Source organism: Pelodiscus sinensis, chromosome 18 (genome assembly GCF_052426305.1).
Source record: "Pelodiscus sinensis isolate ZL-2025 chromosome 18, ASM5242630v1, whole genome shotgun sequence".
Classification (NCBI taxonomy): domain Eukaryota; kingdom Metazoa; phylum Chordata; order Testudines; family Trionychidae; genus Pelodiscus; species Pelodiscus sinensis.
Window position 1 is genome coordinate 9,620,058 of NC_143069.1, and position 21,573 is coordinate 9,641,630.

The 21,573-nt window shown below is 46.4% G+C and overlaps 1 protein-coding gene across 1 annotated transcript in view; it reads left to right on the top strand.

The window, feature by feature from the left end:
• Nucleotides 1–21,573, top strand: part of LOC102452313 (butyrophilin subfamily 3 member A2) — a 52,205-nt gene that overhangs the window by 12,167 nt on the left and 18,465 nt on the right. The window contains exons 5-13 of the mRNA XM_075914295.2: nt 2,859–2,960; nt 3,168–3,224; nt 4,470–4,496; nt 6,668–6,694; nt 8,723–8,758; nt 12,959–12,985; nt 13,711–13,746; nt 18,342–18,368; nt 19,246–19,281. Of these exons, the coding sequence (XP_075770410.2) occupies nt 2,859–2,960; nt 3,168–3,224; nt 4,470–4,496; nt 6,668–6,694; nt 8,723–8,758; nt 12,959–12,985; nt 13,711–13,746; nt 18,342–18,368; nt 19,246–19,281 (375 nt within the window). The remainder of the gene's footprint in view (nt 1–2,858; nt 2,961–3,167; nt 3,225–4,469; nt 4,497–6,667; nt 6,695–8,722; nt 8,759–12,958; nt 12,986–13,710; nt 13,747–18,341; nt 18,369–19,245; nt 19,282–21,573) is intronic.

Genomic DNA, 21,573 nt, shown 5'->3' on the forward strand with positions numbered 1-21,573 from the left:
ATGGGCCCAGATTTAATGCATCAGAGGGTACTGAGGGATTTGGCAAATGTCATTGCGGAGCCTTTGGCCATTATCTTTGAAAAGTTGTGGAGATCGGGAGAAATCCCGGATGATTGGAAAAAGGCAAATGTAGTGCCCATCTTCAAAAAAGGGAAGAAGGACGATCCAGGGAACTATAGGCCGGTCAGTCTTACCTCGGTTCCTGGAAAAATCATGGAAGGGATCCTTAAGGAATCCATATTGATGCACTTGGATGAGAGGAAATTGATTAGGAATAGTCAGCATGGATTCACAAAAGGCAAGTCATGCCTGACCAATCTGATTAGCTTCTATGATGAGAGAACTGGCTCTGTGGACATGGGAAAGTCAGTGGATGTGATATACCTTGACTTCAGCAAGGCTTTTGATACGGTCTCCCACAATATTCTTGCCAGCAAGTTAAGGGAATGTGAATTGGATAAATGGACGGTAAGATGGATAGAAAGATGGCTAGAAGGCCGGGCCCAGCGGGTAGTGATCAATGACTCGATGTCAGGATGGCGGTCAGTTTCTAGTGGAGTGCCCCAAGATTTGGTTCTAAGACCGGTTTTGGTTATATCTTTATTAATGACCTGGATGAGGGCATGGATTGCACCCTTAGCAAGTTTACAGATGACACTAAGCTGGGGGGAGAGGTAGATACGCTTAAGGGCAGAGATAGGGTCCAGAATGACTTAGACAAATTGGAGGATTGGGCCACAAGAAATCTGATGAGGTTCAACAAGGACAAGTGTAGAGTCCTACACTTGGGACGGAAGAATCCCAAGCATAGTTACAAGCTGGGGACCAGCCAGTTAAGTAGTAGTTCTGCAGAAAAGGACCTGGGGGTTACAGTGGATGAGAAGCTGGATATGAGTCAACAGTGTGCCCTTGTAGCCAAGAAGGCTAATGGCATATTAGGTTGCATTAAGAGGAGCATTGCCAGCAGATCTAGAGAAGTGATTATTCCCCTTTATTTGGCTTTGGTGAGGCCATATTTGGAGTATTGTGTCCAGTTCTGGGCTCCCCACTACAAAAAGGATGTGGACGCATTGGAGAGGGTCCAGCGGACCCAAAATAATTAGGGGGCTGGAGCATATGACTTATGAGGAGAGGCTGAGGGACTTGGGTCTGTTTATTCTGCAGAAGAGAAGAGTGAGGGGGGATTTGATAGCAGCCTTCAACTTCCTGAAGGGAGGCTCCAAAGAGGATGGAGAGAGGCTGTTCTCAGTAGTGACAGATGGCAGAACAAGGAACAATGGTCTCAAGTTGTGGTGGGAGAGGTCCAGGTTGGATATTAGGAAAAACTATTTCACCAGGAGAGTGGTGAAGCACTGGAATGGGTTCCCTAGGGAAGTAGTGGAGTCTCCATCCCTAGAGGTGTTTAAGTCTCGGCTTGACAAAGCCCTGGCTTTGTTGATTTAGTTGGAATTGGTCCTGCCTAGAGCAGGGGGCTGGACTTGATGACCTTCTGAGGTCTCTTCCAGTTCTATGATTCTAAGAGCCTCCCTGGTCTGGCCCAGTGGGGACTTGTGCCTCATTCCTCCCTCACATCCTTCCACTTACCCCTCCTTAACCCTCCTTCCTGATGTAAAATGAAATACACGTATTTTCATGAACACAAACTCTCTTTATTTAACAAAACTGGGGGGAGGGGAATTAAACTCTGGTGAAACTGGGGAAAGGAGGCGGGAGAAGGGAGGAGAGAGGGTGAGAGAGTGGAGGGGGAAACCTGGGAGGAGGGAGCTGGAAAGGGGAAGCAAGGGGAAGAAGGGGGAGAGAAAGCTCAGGGCTCAGGTTTGGGGGTCTCGCCGGACCAATTTGATTTTCATGCAAACCTGCTCCTGGGTTCGTATTTGGGCTTTGGTGGCCAGGCTGGCAGCTATCCTGCCATAGACAGCCACATTCCTCCAACTAATGTGGATATCATGGACATTGGGGGCATCCCCCCAAACCTGAATAAGGTCCATGATCTCCACCCTGGATCAGGAAGAAACCTGCCTTCTCCAAGCCCTAGCAATCTCCTGGGAGCTGGCAGACTGCTCCTGGGGAGCGGTGGAGGGCTGGCTGCCAGTGGCTTGCTGGCTCATGTTTTGGGGCTACAGGGTCGGGGCAGTGACTGCTGGCTCTGGGCTGGCAGGCTTGAAGCTAGCACAGGCACTGTGGCTAGAGTCAACCCCTTTAAAGGCTCCAGGGAGGGAGTAGGGGGGAGGGAGAGGAGTGTTCTTGGTTGAGGCCAGTGTCTACCAGACATCATGGGAAGGCTGGAGGCCCCCTATTTCGATATAAGTGTCCACACTGTATTTATTTTGAAATAGCTATTTCTAATTTGTCATTATTCCTTTTGAAATAGCGGTTTGGCTGTGTAGACACTAGTAAAGTTATTTCAAAATAACAGCTGTTATTTCTAAATAACTTTGCTCTGTAGTCATACCCTATGATTCCATTAATTCATAACACACTGGAGTCAACTGGGAAAATACTTGTTCCTTGATGAAATTATCTGGGCTGGACATGATGAATTAAAACTGGGAACTGTGTGACAGTGATAATCTGGACAGCTGGCTTCCACTGACAGGGATGGACAGAGCCATTGGCTATTGGCTTGTAACAGTGAGAGAGACTCAGGCAGGACAAATTCCTGGTTTTTGGAACAGTTTCTGTGTTGGCTTCTCTGGTTTCAGTGGCTCTGAATGGAGCCTGGAAGGGATATTTCCTTCGTTCCCATGATTTTAGGGGTCCCTGAGCCAGGACTAAGCTATCAGGATAAGTGGCAAGCCCCACTCCTCAGCTCCAGGATGGGACCATGCTCCTTACACTCTGTCCTCTCTGTTTGCCAGGTGCTATTTTCCCCCGGGTGTCTCCCTGGCTGGCTGCATTCTGGGCACTATTTGCTCTGGTTCTCATTGTTGCTGGAGTTTGTGCATATCTTGGATACACAGGTAATGGGAACCTGTTATTTTCCTGGTTGGAGGGTCCTGGACTGGACATGAAATAGTCTTATTGATCAGATATTTTCTTTATACAGTTTCAGAAAATAAATGCAACGAACAAACTGGGGTCCCTGCTCACAACCTGTATTAGTGAATTCTTCACTGTGTCCCCTTCTTTCCCTGTCTTATGCCAATGTCTGATTCCCTGTCCCACAGCAAAGCAAAAGGCCTCTCAGAAGAAATGCTCTAAAGAGGAAGCTCTGTTAACTCTTGGTAAGTCTCTAGCTCTGTCTCTTGCTCTGTCCATTGAGATGCGTGAGCTCTGTGACTGCTCGCTGCTATTTGTGGGCTTAGTGAAATGAGGGGGTGGAACCAGGAGGTCTGTGCCTAGTGATTCCTCACCTCCCCATGTTCATACACACAGGTCAGGAAATGTGTATTTTGCAGCGGATGTGGAAGTGTCAATGCTTGTGATTTTCCTTGCACAGGGCTAGGGAAGAGAGACACGTTTGCTGTATAAACTCTGAGTCACCTTCTGTCCCACTAATTTTTGGCAATTGCTCAGAGGCTCTGTCTTCTTAAAGGAAACAACATGGCCAGATTAATGATGTTCTGAGCTGATACCATTCCTGTGACTGTTGAATGCCCGGGGCACAGGGGGTGACTAGCCACTGGCACAAACTCCCAGGGCTGTGGTGAATTCTCCATCTCCTGATGATGTCAGATCCAGACTGGGCACTTTTCTGGGAGCTGCTGTAGCCCAGCCTGACTTATTGAGCACAGTGCAGGGGGAACAGGATGAGATTCTATGACCTATGCTGTAGGTCCAACATGTCTAATTTCATCCACTGTGTACTTTTCCATATGTAGCACCAATATTGGTGGGCAGTGGTGATGCTGAGTGGTGCTAGCCCGTTCTGCTGAGCACTGCACATACACACAAAGACATTCAAATGTAAGAGAGGGAGAATGGATTTGACAGGGCCACATGGTTATTGAGGTTCTCATAACAATGGCAGCCCAGAAGAGACCTGAAGAACTCCAACCCCCTTTTCATCTTTTTTGCCCTCTCTGATGCCTGCTAATGGCCACCATTCCTCCAGCTGGGGATGGCTGGATGGGGCTCCCCTAGCAATCAGTGCTGTGCTGCAATGTACCAGAGAGGGTGCTATGGAGTAACTGACCATGCCCCATTGTTCTAGTAGCTCTATGCTGGAGCCCTATGCCTGCTCTACACACAGCCATGCCCCAGTTTAACTCAGGGAGTGTTTTAAAAGTTAATTAATTTAACTGGTTTACATGTGTGTGTACACAAGGGCTAAGGAGTGAGAAACTTCCCCAGATCTCCTGTGGGTTGGTGCATACCACTAACCAGCATCCCTGCTTCTGAAAACCCTGCAGGATCCTGCCTTGGGTTTGGGAGAGTGGTGCTATGTCTGTGACTAACCCCAGTCATGCGGGGGTGTGCAGAACCTGTGTGTCTCTTGGGTCTTAAATTTTTTCTTTTCCTTATTTCAGAGACTAAGAAGAAGACCTTGGAAGCAGGTATTTGTCTAAACCCCAGTGAGCATGTCTGAGCTTTCACAGTATAACGAGGTAGAAATATCACTACACGCACTGTATCGGCCTTCATAATCATCTCCCTCTGCCCAGGAAACAAACACAGCTGAGTTGGCAGCTCACATTTCAGCCTTGGCAACAAAGAGTGAATGTACAGCCAAAGGGCGGGTGGGACTCAGAGTATGTCTACACTGCCCAACAGTTCAAATTACAGAGTTGTGAATTAGAATGTGCACCCAAACGCTGCACAGTAAAAGCCCCATGTTGACACTGTGGGTGTGAACACAAAGGCTCCTTATCTATCTTACCATAGTCACATTTAAATAAGATGAATTACTTAAACATTAAATTGATGGAGATTGCCTATCTCCTAGAAGGGACCTTGCAAGGGCATTGAGTCCAGTCCCCTGCCTTTATAACAGGACCAAGTACCATGCCTAATTTTTTTTTGCCCCAAATGGCCTCCACTAGGATTGAATTCACAACCCTGGGCTTAGCAGGTCAATGTTCAAACCACTGAGCTATCCCTCCCCCTGTTTAGTTACTTGTTACTGTTTAGTGGATAGTTAGAGCACAGCCCTTGGATGTGTGCTGCAAATCATATCCCCATTTACAGTACCCAGGAGCTCAGCAAACTTCTTCCATGTATGTTTACGGACATATTTCAGTTCTTCTTTGAGTGATGTTGCTGTGGATGCTCCACTGTTAGTTGACTGAAGTCCCAGAGCTACAAATTGGGGCATTGCAAAGCAATTTCCCCCATCAGCCCATGCATGCTCAGGAAGTTCCTTGCCCCCCTGACTCCCGAGTGCCTGCCATGCAGCCTAGTCTCTTGCCTTTAGTTCCTCTTCAACTGCCTTCAGCTGCAGATGGAGCTTGAAAATGCTCTCTCATGATTACTTCAGATAGTTATACAGTGTTTGGACAGTTATTTTTATAGAGTTAGCAATAGAAATTCGTGTAAATAGTTTCCATCTTTCACCTTTACCTCAAGAAAACAACACCAAAAAATTTGTCTTCCCTCAGGTGGTTTGAACGCGGTGCTAGCTGCTCAAGTGTGGCAAACCGGATGCCTTTCCGTTCTCCATGTCTCTTAAAAAAAAGGCAAAAAGAAAACAATTATCAAACAGAAGAACAGAGATGAATCAACAAATATTAGCAAACTAACATGTCTGCCTCTTTAGTCTTTAAGAAATGCTGGACTTGATGACCCTCTGAGGTCTCTTCCAGCTCTATGATTGTAAGATGGCTCTCCAAAGAAAAGGACTACCATCCTGCATCCCAGGAAAGCCACAAAAAAGAGCTTGTCATGCTGACGCTCTCACACCTTCTTCTTCCCCAAGAATGAGCGGGGGAGAAAGACCGGGAACAACTGGGGCCACTGCCACAAAATCAGTGGGTAGCAACTACACTGGTGTGTTTCTCTGTGGCACAGCTGCTTTTGTGGAAAAACTTGCCTGTCTAGACGCAGCTAATCAGTGCATTCTTGTCACTGACAGGTTCATACTCACACTGTTGTGGAGAAAGACCTTGTGAGGCTGCCTGGTTTCCACACTGGGCTTACCCAGACCATAGGAATCTACATAGGCTGTACTGATTAACCCACTCCACATCAGCAAACCACCACAACCACCCAGTTTGGTAGCTGGAATGTTTGGACCATGTATCAAGTGTGGAAGACAGCAGAGATGAAACAGTACAAGCTTGCAGTTTTGGGCTTGTGTGAGACAAAATATTGGTCCTCCATTACATAATACATAAGAACATAAGAACAGCCGTACTGGGTCAGACCAAAGGTCCAATAATCTAGTAGTTATACAGGGGATGCATCTACACTGAAGCTGGGAGAGAACTTTGCTTTGGCTAGGTTATTAACAATGGTTGGGGGAGCCAGAGGAGTCTCTGAGGGTAGCCACTAGAATTCATACCTAGTGTCCAAGGGGTATTGTACTGGAGCAGCTGCACCAACCCGCTGAATGTGGTATCTCACCAAACTGATGCTTTAAGTGCATTAATCAGAGTACAGCTAGCATGTATCTGCCTGCCCAGACTTGGAAGCTCACTTGCAGATATGGTGCACACGTACCCAGAGTTTGAATAATTGCTTGGAAAGACCCACAGCAAACCCATAATTGTCTTCTTTTCTTCTCTTTCAGATCGCCAGAAGCTGCAAGAGAACCTTGGTAAGTGCATCCACCTTCCTTTAGGGGGCATTTACACAGCAGGGCTGAACTTGAAATTAGCTATGAACACTGAGCTATGTCAATTGCGGAGCTTAATTCAAAATAGCTTATTTTAAAATTGGGAGCTTCTACACAGCACTTATTTTGAAATAGAGCACTCCTCCTCCAACTTCCCTTACTGCTCATACCATGAGGGTTACAGAAGTTGGAGTAAGAAGTCCTCCAGCTTGACAGTATTTCAACATTATTTCGAAACTAGCCAATTAGCCCATCATAAGAGGGAATTTTTAGGTCTCTCCTCCACGTCGGTCTTCTCTCCTGAGCCTTCGGTCTCTCGCTCCGTCTCTCTCTCTTCCTCCTACTGCTTCCTCCTCTCTCTCTCAGCTCTCTTCCACCTTCTACCTCTCTCTCCATCTCTCTCTTTCTCTTCTCCCCCTCCTGCCTCTCACTCTCCCTTTTTCTTCTCCTCCTGCTTCTCACTCTCTCTCCGCTCTCCTCTGTCTCTTTTGGGGATGCATACTCATCCAGATCCTACCCCCTGGGCATGTATGTCACTGCCCTGCCCTCTTCGTTGTCTGCCATGGTGCTCGGCTGACTTCTGCGCCGCTCAGCCAGGCTGCCGCGTGGGATCAAATGGTGCAAACGGCCTCTCTCTCTCTCTTCTCCTCCTACTGCCTCGCCTTCTCTCTCTCTCAGCTCTCGTCCGCCTCCTGCCTCTCTTTCCGTCTCTCTCTTTCTCTTCTCCCCCTCCCACCTCTCACTCTATTTCTCTTCTCCTCCTCCTGCTGCGTCTCTCTCACGCTCCCTCTTGCTGTCCTTTGCCTGCTCCATTCTCCTCTTTGTCTCCTCTGCATCCTCTGTGTCTGCTCCGCTTTCCTCCTTTTGAATTAGGAGCCTTTTCCTGATGTCAGAGACACAAGCTTCTCCAGGCCCTGCCCCCTGGCTGCTCCCTCTGGGCGGTACTATTGCTTCCCACCGTGGCAATTAGCTGACTTCTGCACCGCTCAGCCAGGCCACCGCGCAGGAGCAAGGGGCACAAGTGGCCATTTGGGCCCCGCGCTCCCTATGCAGCACCTCCGTGATGCATGGGGAGTATGGACCCCAAACGGCCGCTTGGTCCACTTGCTCCTGCGCGACAGCCCAGCTGAGCAGCGCAGAAGTCAGCCGAGTGCCACGGCGGGAGGCCACAGCACCACCCAGAGGGAACAACCAGCGTTTCAGCATTACACAGTCACAGACATTGGGCTACTATATATATGATAACTGCCTGCTGTATAGATGCGGAGTAAGATATTTCAAAATAATACTAGTTATTTTGAAATAACGTTGCTGGGTTGACGTACCCTTAGAGAGCTGCTGGGTAGAGGCTCCAAGTCACACATGGTGCTAAGTAATACAGAAGCACCGATACCACTAGGCAGGGCTGATTGAATAGTTCAGGCCAAAATATGAGTATTACAGCACAGGGTTACCTATTCCCATGACAAGTGTCACCAGGTCTTAAACAAGCCAGTACCAGTTATGGTATTCTGAAGGGTACCAGCAACTTTCTATAGATGGCTGCAGCAGTGCAGGCTAATTTCTGGGCTGTTTCCCAAAATATGGAGATGAGCAAGAAACCTGATGCAGAATCACTTTTTATACTTTCTTACTAAGGTAATTTCCCAGATGTTTGTGAGCTCTAATTGTCAGAATGTCCATCCTTTAGTCATACCTTGAGTGCATAGGTTTAATACTCCAAAGGGCTGTTAGTAACTCAGAAAAGGAATTCCCTTTAGATGGGGAGTTAAGAATGTCAGAGTTGTATCAAAATCCAGACCCATATCTTTCATTAAAGTTAGATGCTTTGCAAATCCAGTGTTTTGGTGTGACACATTAACTGCCAACCCAACTCTTATTCAAGCTGTTAGATCTTGTACTGGGGCTTGGAGTGTGACTTTGGGTATCTATAACCAACTCCAGTCGTTATGCATCATACAGCATCACATAGTGTGTCTCTGTCTAACTCTTTTCTTTTCCCCATTTCAGAGACTGAGAAGAAGGAGAAGGAGACTCTGAAATCAGGTATTTGGATAATCCCTAGGAAAGAAGGCTCTGAACTTTCACATTATGAGATAGAAAAATCACAGCACACACTGTATAATCTTGTCACCTATATGTTCATCTCCCACTCAAATGGAAAAAACACTACAGAGTTTGCAGTAAGTATAGAGGGACATAAAGTGGCAGGTGAACTTCCTCCATGCACTTCTGTGAATACATCTCATTTCTGAATTGCAGAATCTCTGCTACCTTATCCTGGGCTCCCATACATACAGCTCTGCTGGTACCCCTCAATCTCTACCCACCCACAAACAGCCTACTGTTATCTGGCCCTGGTCTCTGAAGCACCACAACTCTGCCAGTGCCTCTCACTGCTGAACTACAGTTATTGATGGAATTAGCCACCTGCAAGCAGTGCAACTGATGAGAATCTCAAGACAGCGAGTTACTCCCTGAGGGTATGTCTACACTACCCCGCTAGTTCGAACTAGCGGGGTAATGTATGCATACCGCACTTGCTAATGAAGCCCGGGATTTGAATTTCCCGGGCTTCATTAGCATAAGCGGGGAGCCGCCATTTTTAAATCCCCGCTGCTTCGAACCCCGTGTAGCGCGGCTACACGGGGCTCGAACTAGGTAGTTCGGACTAGGGTCCTATTCCGAACTACCGTTACTCCTCGTGAAACGAGGTGTACCGGTAGTTCGGAATAGGCACCCTAGTCCGAACTACCTAGTTCGAGCCCCGTGTAGCCGCGCTACACGGGGTTCGAAGCAGCGGGGATTTAAAAATGGCGGCTCCCCGCTTATGCTAATGAAGCCCGGGAAATTCAAATCCCGGGCTTCATTAGCAAGTGCGGTATGCATACATTACCCTCCTAGTTCGAACTAGGAGGGTAGTGTAGACATACCCTGAAAGCCAGATCAGTCCCACCAAGGGTTAGCTCATCTTTCTTCCTTAGTGCTGCCCAGAGCTATGAATGGTGTCTTCTGCACAGTGTGACCTTACACACCATACATGCCAGGTCACTGAGAGAGGCTCCAAAACTCAGAGGTGCAATATCTCCGTGACATAAAAACTGCCACTACCTGCAGCCTCCATCTATCGCAGCCTTGCCTTTCTCCCCCAGCCACAGCTCTGGAGTCATGCCTCAGCACCCACCCTCAGGTTCCCTGCTATCTCGGCCCTTAGATTCTCAGTCCGGTCTGTTTCCCGTTCTAGGCCTGGATCTCAAATCAACTCTAGGTCTGGGTCTCAAATCAACTGAGCCATCAAACTAGGGTTCCTATGTTTCATGTTCCCAAGCACAGAACATTGCAGGGGAATGAGGACGAGAAGAAGGACGGGAGATACAGCTTTCTGACCACCCAGTTCTGATGGCAGTGCCACCACAATCAACAAAGCACACGTGTCAGTGACATAATAATTGGTTGCAACTTTTATTTTTTCACTACTGCTGGCAATGGCACTTGTCTTCAGACCTGGGCTCAGCCAGCAGACCCCACTCTAACTGCACTGTTCAAAATTATGGAAATTTTTTTCATATTTCAAAATCCACCGAGAAAGAGTTCAGAGGACCAAATAAGAAGTCATGTCCAGGAAACACTGGGTGTATGGTCTCTTTATGCTCTGCATAGAATTGTATAATGATGGCCTCTTCACACACATTGTCTCACGAAGAACCTATACAGTACCAGACTCCATGGTTCTAGAGGTGAACAGGAATCACAGCTCTGTGGAGCCATTCCCAGCAAAATTTACAACAGCTGACTCTAGATCTGAAAGGGATTGTATGGTACAGAAATACGTTCTCTGAAACCAGGTGACAAGCTACAGCAGTATAAGGTGATACATGTTCTGAAGTGATGCTCCCTCCCCTCATTCCTGGCCCTACCATCAGCTCAAAGTGTTGCCCCATGAGATGCTTTGTGAGCTCCATTTCAGGACTGATCTAGGTCCTTGTCTGTTGTTCATTAACAGCAGTTCTTTGAGTGATGTGTTTCTGGGAACTCCACTTTAGCTGTTGGCACATCTTTGCAGCATTGATCAGAGAATTTCAGAGGCAGTGTATGTCTGGGTCACACATGCACAGCAGTTGCCTTGTAGCTCTATTAGTTGCTCTTCTATGTCTACACTAAGAAATTATTTCAAAATTACTAATATCAACTTAATAACTCCTGATTTAACAAAATGAAAATAGCACATCCACACAATGGGGAAGCCACAAATTTAGTCTGATTGTTCATTCGGCTGTATCTACACAGCACCCCTAAATTAAATTAAGGTATGTAATTTGCGCTATGCAAATTGTGTATCTTATTTCGATTGGATTTCAAAATAGCATATTTTGAAATTTAGTGCATCTATGCAGCACCAAATTTTGAAATAATATGCTAATTTGAGCCATCCCTTAACCCTTGTGGAATGAGGGATGACATAATAGTGTGCCCAATATTTTGAGACCTATCTCAAAATAGTGAGTGTGTTCAAAAGGCACAGGATAGCTACTTCAGGATATTTCTGGTATCCTGAAATAGCCCTGCTGTATAGATGTACCCTTAATGTAGATGTGGTTCCTCAACTTAGAGCTTCAGCAATCACCAGGAAGTAATTAGTTTGAATTACTCTGGGGAGTAGTTATTTCAAAATAGTGGCAATGGCGCATCCACACTACTGCTATTTCAAAATAGCTATTTTGAAATTAGCATTACTCCCCAAGAAAAGCAGGAGTAGAGATTTTGAAACAAATAGACAGTTATTTCAAAATAAGAGACTTGGTAGTGTGAACTCTCTGCTTACAAATTTGACCTGAGGGGGAGTTACTTCAAAATAATGCCCTACTGTAATATAGTCCTGCATTGGGACCCCAGGTTTTAAGACCAGCGAATACCTCATTCAATCTGCATCAACAGGAAGTCAGTGGAAATAAACTGCAATGAAGGGTGTGGTTCCTTGCTACTTCGAGATCTTTCCTAGGACAGCCTCCTCCACTCAGCCTCAGTGCTGATCATCCAACAGAAGTGACATGGCTTGCAGGAAGATATCCCAGTTTGAAAGCACTGGGCTGTTACTGGGGCTGTACAGGAAAGGGAGACTTAATTTCAGACCTCTCCCTGCAGCAGGCTATAACCAAAGCCACCTTTTCACAGTCAGTCAAGGTCTGAGGACATGCTGATGAAGTTATTGGTTATACACCTCCAGAATTGTTGGCAGTTAGGGTCAAATCATTCAGGCAGAGGTAACAGAAAACTGACGTTTGTAGGCTGTGTTTGGAGCAAAAGCATTTTCGATATGCAGCTTCCTTACTAGCTCTTGAAATACCTGGCTTTCTGAAGTCAGCTGTGTAACCCAGGCCTGAAAGGATTGGTAGTCTTCTTGAAGGTGGATGGCCTGCTCAAGCATACCTGGTGCTGCAGAGGGAGTAGAGTACCTGGATCCATTCACCCAGTACCAGGCCCACATCTGTGACCAACGCAGTCCATGCAGACTGTCAGAACTGGGACATGAGTGGTCAGGCTTAGTGTTCAGAAGAGGGGTCAGAAGCCAGGATGAAGTGCAGGTCAGGCTATCTGGAGATCAGAGTGACAGTGCCAAAGGGCAAATGAAGATTCAGGTGTCAAGAAGCAACAGATTCTATGACCAGGAGATAAGAGTCTGCAAGCAGAAGATAGCATAGGGGACCCTGAGCTAAGCAGGGGAAAACAAATGGTGAAGATGACTTCTTATTCTGTGATGAGTTTAAATAGAATCAGGGAACCAATAAGGACTCCAAGTGCTCCACCAATCAGATCTCAGGACTGGACTTCTCTGTCAGGGCAGAGCTTCACATTATGGGAACTGAGTGGATAATTGGAAAATACTGTCTCCTATGAGTTCTGTAGATGACTATTTGCTACTTAAGGTAACCCTTCTGATCACTTAAAATGCCACATATAACAGTGTATTTGGGAGTAGCCTGGGCAGCAGCTCAGCACCTACTTAAACAATATACCCATGAGATCTAAACAACTTTGTAATGCAGTGGCTAGTCCAAGTTACTGCATATGCCACTGTGCTACTTTTACCACACTCCTTAGAGCAGAACCGGCCTGTGTCTGCCTGCTCAAACCAGGAAGTGCCTAGACAGTGTTAGTGTTGGTGTATCCGAACACTGGAACAGCCCCACATTGTCCTCTGAATAACCCATGCAGAAACCCTGCTGACCTTCTTTCTTCTCTCCCCAGAGTGTCTGGACCTGCGTAAGAAACTGGGTATGTTACCTGTGCTCACGTCTGGCAGACAGACAGTGTCACTGTAACTTTGGCAATCCAGCACCAATAACATTGTTCTGCTGCAGAAGAAAGGGATCAGCCACTTGCTAGAGCCGATTGCTGCAATGCACACTCTTTTGGGTCACTTCCCGGAATGTGGCTCACATTCCCATTCTCTGTTGCTCAAGCCAAATCCTAGAATTGAGCCCCATCCCCTAGTTATGCCTAGTGTGTGTAGCTCTGATGCTCCAAAGCACTGGTAGCAACATCGGTTTCTCTGTGACAATGCTTTGAGCAGCTGCAGCACAACACAGATGATGATACACATTGTGAATGAATGCCTGTCACTGACTAGGTTCAATGGTGATCTAGAAGAGCTGCATCATGCCATTGAAAATGCCATTGCTTGCCTAGACCATGCAGATACTAAATAAATACTGCTAGTAACAGGAAAGGAAATCTCCTTGGGAGGGTTGAAATTATCAGAGGTGTATCAGGATCCAGACCTACCTTTTCCAACTAGCTTAAATGCTTGCAAATTCTAGGTCTTCCACATGTTGGTGTGTATCACTAATTGCCAACTCTACTCCCATCAAATCTTCTGGCTTCAGAACTGGGACAAGAAGTATGACTTTGGGGTGTCTGTAACTAATGCCAGGCATTCTGGGGCCACCGCATCAAACAATTCATCTCTGTATATAACCCTTTTCTCTTTCTCTTTTCAGAGAATCAGGAGAATAAGAACAAGTGGCTAGAAAAAGGTACTAGGAAAATCCCCATTAAATGTGTGTCTGTGCTTTCACACTAGAGTAAGATAGGGAAATCATCATATGCAATATGCGAATTTTGTTCCTGATGGTCTTCCCTTTCCCTGGAAATACACCCTGAACTGTTTATAGCTACAGTATTGTTCTTAATGACAGAAATTATCACGTATGGATTAGGGGTATTTAATCAGAGGTCTGGGCAAATTTCCTCCATGCAATTCTTTGGCTATATCTCAGTTCTGACTGCATTCTTCTGTCTACAGACGGATGTAAATCAAGCACATCGAAACTGCTAATGAAGCCGGGATTTAAATATCCCACACTTCATTAACATAAACATGGCCGCCTTTTTTTTTATGGAGTTTTTTCAAAAAAAATACCTGGCAGTCTAAACACGGATCTGTTGAAAATAAACCCTTTTTCAACAGAGCCTGTATTCCTCAAAAAATAAGGTTTACAGGATCTGTTAAAAAAGGGTTTATTTTCAACAGATCTGTGTCTAGATTACCAGATTTTTTTTTCAAAAAAACTCCATTTCGAAAAAATGCGGCAGCTATGTTTATGCTAATGAAGCGTGGGATATTTAAAACCCAGCTTCATTAGCAATTTCGATGTGCCTAATCTACATCTCTCTGTCAACAGAGAGGTGTAGTCTAGACACACCCTCAGCAATTGAGATTTTAACCTCACAAATACTCTGTCATTAAAGGCTTGCCAAGCTTTAAGAAATGTGAAATGTTTCATGAGCCAGTGCCTGTATCGGACTAACATTCAGCATGCATACGCTGCTTGGGGAAGATCATGTACCCCACAAATGTTATCATTGCTGCAGCCTCATAGCCAGAGACAGAAAAGAGAGGGAGCTTTGGCTCGGTATGATTTTATTTGAGAAGGCTATTCAGCCTACTAAGGAGTCTCAATCCTCTCTGCTGCTGGGACAGGCTCCTAGGAAAAGGTCTGCCTTTCCATCACCTCACAAGCATTCAATAAAGACCGTCTCCAATGAAATTGCTGCCCCCACCCCATCTCCTAGGGTGAGCAATGGGGACACACCAGGCACTTCCAGGACCATGGAGCATAGATCAGAATCTTGAGTGGTGATGCTGCTCTTTTCAGTGCCACATCATTAAATATTGCTGGCACTGGCATAGGCATTTGCCAGTGAGACCCCTCCAGTTCTTCTTCGAGGGTCCCTGTGGGTGCTCCAATTAGGTGTGTCAGCACAGCCCGGAGATCTTTAGTAGCAGTCCCCAGATGCCTGTGCATGCTGCACTATTGCACAGTCGCTCAGACTGACAGTTTAGCTCATGCCATCAGCCATTCCCCCAGTTCCTTCTCAACCGCCACCAGCATCAGTTGCAAGTAGTACTGTTTCCGTAAAAGCCCGTTTTTGGATGGATAGATGGATGGATGGATGGATGAATGGAAGGAAGGAAGGAAGGAAGGAAGGAAGGAAGGAAGGAAGGAAGGAAGGAAGGAAGGAAGGAAGGAAGGAAGGAAGGAGAGTGTAGCAGCTTGAGCTGATTAACATAGAAAAAGCCACAGAACATAAAGAACAAGCGGAGCGGGACACTGGTGCCACTGCTGTGTCCTGCTCACCCGACGCATCTCAAATGGAAAAACCCTGTCATGCTAGCACCTTCTGGTTTCAAAAGGTGCACAGGGTGCAGCATATTTATCTCGGCAGCAGATGGGCATGAAAGTGTCTCTGATGCCTAGGGCAGGACCACTCAATAAGTCACTGCCCTACTGTCAAAAACTCGCTTTTTATGGGAAAGGATGTGGCTGAACCGCAGCCTGACTCACCCCTTTGCCTCAAGAGAGACTACACTTGGGATGGAGGGCAAAAGGAACACTCCCTTGGAGGAACATGCTAGAAAGCCAGACAAGGAATGCAGCACAAAATGCTTCAGGTCCACTACTAACGCTCTGTAACCGAGCAATAAAAGACCTCTAGGCAAGGAGGCAGACAGTGCTTGCCCTGAACAGGGCAGCATAAAGCAGGTTAAGGGATTCTGCTCAGAAAAGTGAAGCACAAAGCTGCTGTCCAAGCTTCGAGCTCTCCTCAGAAATGGCACACGTTACTGCAGGAAAAGCCAATACCAGCAGCAGATAAAAAAGCAGACAGGGTGCAAAGCAGCCGAATGATGCATTCAGACAGACTCACAGTACCGTTCATACTGGTGTACCCCATAACACTGAATGCAAAGATGCATCCAGCAGTGACAGGCTGTACAGCGATGCTGTCGCTGCCCCTGATCCCAAGATACATGACAGAGCCAGACATTGTGTTTCTGGGAACTCCGCTTTAGCTGTTGGCACATCTTTGCAGCATTGATCAGAGAATTTCAGAGGCAGTGTACGTCTGGGTCACACATACACAGCACCCTTAACTTAAAGGTATGCAATTTGCACTCTGCAAATTGTGTATCTTATTTCGAATGGATTTCAAAATAGTATATTTTGAAATTTAGTGCATCTACACAGCACCAAATTTTGAAATAATATGCTAATTTGAGCCATCCTTTAACCTTTGTGGAATGAGGGTTGAAGGGATGCCAAAATAGCGTGTCCACTATTTCGAAACCTATCTCAAAATAGTGAGTGTGTTCAAAAGGCACAGGATAGCTTCTTCAGGATATTTCTGGTATCCTGAAATAGCTCCATTGAATAGATGTAGCCATAATGTAGATGTGGTTCCTCAACATAGAGCTTCAGCAAGCACCAGGAAGTAATTAGTTTGAATTACTCTGGGGAGTAGTTATTTCAAAATAGCAGCAATGGAGCATCCACACTACTGCTATTTCAAAATATCATCCCAGGAGGCATACTTGGGTGGTCGACAAATGCCTTTAATGTTGACACCCGCGCGTCCAGACTACCGCGCTGAGCCGACAAACAGCCGATCAGCTCAGCGTGGCAGCCATGTAAATTTAAATGAAGCGGCCATTATTTAAATCGCCGCTTCATTTTCCTATGCCTGGTAGCCTAATCTACATGCCTCTAGCAACAGAGGCATGTAGTCTAGACGTACCCTTAATTTCAGACCTCTCCCTGCAGCAGGCTATAACCAAAGCCACCTTTTCACAGTCAGTCAAGGTCTGAGGACATGCTGATGAAGGTGACATTGGTTATACACCTCCAGAATTGTTGGCAGTTAGGGTCAAATCATTCAGGCAGAGGTAACAGAAAACTGACGTTTGTAGGCTGTGTTTGGAGCACAAACATTTTCGATACGCAGCTTCCTTACTAGCTCTTGAAATACCTGGCTTTCTGATATCAGCTGTGTAACCCAGGCCTGAGAGGCTTGGTAGTCTACCTGAAGGTGGATGGCCTGCTCAAGCATACCTGGTGCTGCAGAGGGAGTAGAGTACCTGGATCCATTCACCCAGTACCAGGCCCACATCTGTGACCAACGCTGTCCATGCAGACTGTCAGAACTGGGACATGAGTTGTCAGGCTTAGTGTTCAGAAGAGGGGTCAGAAGCCAGGATGAAGTGCAGGTCAGGCTATCTAGAGATCAGAGTGACGGTGCCAAAGGGCAAATGAAGATTCAGGTGTCAAGAAGCAACAGATCATATGACCAGGAGATAAGAGTCTGTGAGCAGAAGGTAGCATAGGGGAACCTGCACTAAGCAGGGGAAACCCAGTTGTGCAGGTGACTTCTTATTCTGTGATCAGTTTAAATAGAATCAGGAAACCAATAAGGATGCCAGGTACTCCACCAATCAGATCTCAGGACTGGAATCCTCTGTCAGAGCAGAACTTCACATTATGGGAACTATCCACAGGTCACTGAGGGTATGTCTAGACTTCATGGCTCCAACAACGGAGCCATGTAGATTAGTTTACTAGACATAGCAAAATGAAGCGGCGATTTAAATAATCGCCGCTTCATTTACATAAAAATTGCCACCGCGCTGTGCTGATCAGCTGATTGTCAGCACAGCATGGTAGTCTAGATTGGGATCAGCCTACCCCAGAACCCTTTGTCGTCAGATCCTTTAATGAGGTATAAAGGATCTGACGACAAATGGCTCTGGGGTCGGCTGATCCCCATGTAGACTGTAGCTGTTCAGCACAGCATGGCAGCCATTTTGATGTAAATGAAGCAGCAATTATTTAAATTGCCACTTCATTTTGCTATGTCTACTAAACTCATCTACGTGGCTCCATCGATGGAGCCATGTAGTCTAGACATACCCTGAGTGCATAATTGGAAAATACTGTCTCCTATGAGTCCTGTAGATGAGTATTTGCTACTTAAGGGCCCTTCTGATCACTTAAAATGCCACATATAGCAGTGTACTTGGGAGTAGCTTGGGCAGCAACTCAGCATCTACTTAAACAATGTGCCCATGAGATCTAAACAGCTTTGTAATGCAGTGGCTAGTCCAAGTTACTGCATATGCCACTGTGCTACTTTTATCATACTCCTTAGAGCAGAATTGGCCTGTGTCTGCCTGCCCAAACCAGGAAGTGCCTAGGCAGCGGTAGTGTAGGTGTATCCAAAAACTGGAACAGCCCCACATCATCCTCTGAATGACCCATGCAAAAACCCTGCTGACCTCCTTTTCTTCTCTCCCCAGCGTGTCAGGACCTGCGAGAAAAACTGGGTATGTTAATCCACATTCCTATTAGAGCCCTTGGGCAAAGGCTCCCAGCCATACAGGGAACTGAGCAGACCCAGAAGCATCAGCACCACAGGAAAGGGCTGAGTGAACAGTTTAGGCCAAAAACTGTCACATTAGAGTGATCTGGTCTCAGCACTGCACCATGAGCTCTGTGGGGCAGACACAGGGTTACTTGTGCACATTTCTGGCAGACAGACAGGTGTCACTGTGACTTTGACAATAGAGCACCAATCACATTGTTCTGATGCAGAAGAAGGGGGACAACCACTTTCTAGAGATGATTGCAGCAGTGCAGGTTCTGCTGGGTCACTTCCCAGAATGTGGCTCACGTTCACATTCTCTGTTGCTTAGGCCAAATGCTAGATCTGAGCTCCTATCACTGGCATGCCCATCCCCTAATTATGCCTAGTGTGTGTAGCTTTCATGCTCCATAGCACTGGTAGTATCATCAGCTGCAGCGCAACACAGATGATGACTCACATTGTCAATTAATACCCGTTGCTGACTGGGATCAGTGGTGATCTAGAAGAATTGCATCATGCCATTGAAAATGCCATTGCCTGCCTAGACTATGCAGATGCTAAATAAATATTCGTAGTTACAGGAGAGGATATCCCATGGGGAGGGTTGACAATATCAGAGCTGTATCAGGATCCAGATCTACATTTTCCATCAAGGTTGGATGCTTGCAAATCCTAGGTCTTCCACATGCTGGAAGTGTGTGCCAGCCCTACTCCCATCAAAGTTGCTGGCTCCAGAACTGAAACAACAAGTATGGCTGTAGGGTGTCTGTCATTCTCAGGCCACAGTATCAAACAACACTTCTCTGTATCTAACTCTTTTCTCTTTCCCATTTCAGAAAATCAGGAGAAGAAGATCAAGCGGCTGGAGTCAGGTACTTGGATAATCCCCATTAAATGTGTGCCTGTGCTTTCACACTAGAACAAGATAGGGAAATCATCACACAGAATATGCTGATTTTGTTCCTGATGGTTTTCTTTTTCCTTGGGAATACATACTGCAGTGTTTGTAGCTGACATTTCAGATTAGGGTTATTTAATCAGGGTCTTAGCAAATTTTCTTTATGCAATTCTGTGGATATATCTTAATTCTGACCTGCAAAATCCATGCTGTACCATACCACTTTGCCAAAGCCACTCACTTCCAATCTGTCACTCCTGCTATATCTGCCCCCCTGGACTCTGCAGTCCCACCGCTCTGCCAGTGTTCCTGAGTCCTGGCCTGCAGGTAGCATTAGGCACCAGCAAGTCGTACAATTGCAGGGAACCCTGAGGCTGTGAGAGGTCCCCTGAATGTGGGAACTGGCCAGTGAGGTGTCAGATGTTCCATCCAGGTCAGTGCAGCCCAGGTTCTGAATGAGTCCTCTAAAGCAACGTGACCTTGCAAATACCATAAATGTCAGGTAACTGGTAGGAGGAACTGAGCTGTGCACTGGGGTTTACAAAGGACAAATATCACCACTGCCTGCAGCCCCTCTGTATCCCATCTTTGATTTCCGCCAGCCCCAGCTGCTGGTATCCCTCAGTCCTCACTCTAGCTTCTCTGTTCTTCTTTGGTGATGTGACTGTGGGTGCTCTAGTGTTGATGGGTTGTCCCAGAGCCGCAGCATGGAGCTTTTTTTCAGCAGTTGTCAGTAGGCCACACACGTGCAGAGAACACTTTGCATGGCTCTTGCTTCAGCGCCTCATGCATGTATCCTGACATCCTCACTTTCTGCCTTCAGTCACAGACGGAGCTCTTCTTTCTCCTCAGAATTTCATTTCCTCATGGAGATAGTTCAAGTTATACCTTTTCCTTAGGTTTTTTCTTGTTAACCATTCATCTTTCAGTTCCTGTAAAAAAAAAATCTGTCAGCTCCAAATGCAGTTGCCTGCACTGGCTTGTCCAAGCAGCCGCATAACACTTTTACCCTCCCCTCCTTCCCATTGGGTGTTTTTTTTATTTTTTTAAGAAAGAGAAGGGCAAAGAAGATAAAGGAAGTGGAGATTGACCATCTCAGCAATTGAGAGTTTAACCTCACGCAGACTCTGTCATTACGAGCTTGCCAAACTTAAAGAAATGTGAGATGTTTCATGAGCCAGTGCTTGCATTGGACAAACATTCAATATGCATATGTTGTTAGGAGAAGATCATGTACCCTAAAAGTGTTATCATTGCCACAGCCTCACGGCCAGAGACAGAAAAGAGAGGGAGCTTTGTCTCTGTGATTTTTTTCAAGAAGGCTATTCAGCCTACTGAGGAGTCCCAATCCTCTCTGCTGCTGGGACAGGCTCCTAGGAAAAGGGCTGCCTCTCCATCACCTCACAAGCATTCAAAAAAGAGACCCTGTCCAGTGATATTGTTGCCCCCACCCCATCTCCTAGGGTGAGCAATGGGGACACACCAGGCACTTCCAGGACCGCAGAGCATAGATCAGAATCTTGAGTGGTGATGCTGCTTTTTTCAGTGCCTCATTATTAAATATCGCTGGCACCGGCGTAGGCTTTTGCCGGTGAGACCCCCTCCAGTTCTTCTTCGAGGGTCCCTGTGGGTGCTCCACTTAGGTGTAACAGCACCACTGTCCGTGAAGCCCAGAGATCTTTAGTAGCAGTCTCCAGATGGCCGTGCATGCTGCACTATTGCACAATTGCTCAGACTGACAGTTTAGCACATGCCAGCAGCCATTCCCTCAGTTCCTTCTGAACCGCCACCAGCATGAATCATGAGTAGCACTGTCTCCCTAAAAGCCTTTTTTAAGAAAGAAAGAAAGAAAGAAAGAAAGAAAGAAAGAAAGAAAGAAAGAAAGAAAGAAAGAAAGAAAGAAAGAAAGAGTGTAGCAGCTTGAGCTGATTAACATAAAAAAAGCCACAGAACATAAAGAACAAGCAGAGTGGGGCACTGGTGCCACTGCTGTGTCCTGCTCACCTGGAGCACCTCAAGCAGAAAACCCTGTTATGCCACAACCTTCTGGTTTCAAAAGGTGTACAGGGTGCAGCATATTTATCTCATCGGCAAATGGGCAGGAACAGGGTCTGTGCTGCCTAGGGCAGGACCACTCAAAGAGTCACTGCTCTCACTGTCAAAAAACTTGGCTTTTATGGAAAAGGTTGTGGCTGAACTGCAGCCTGACTCACACTTACCCCACCCCCAAAGAGACTACACCAGGGATGGACAGAAAAAGGAATAC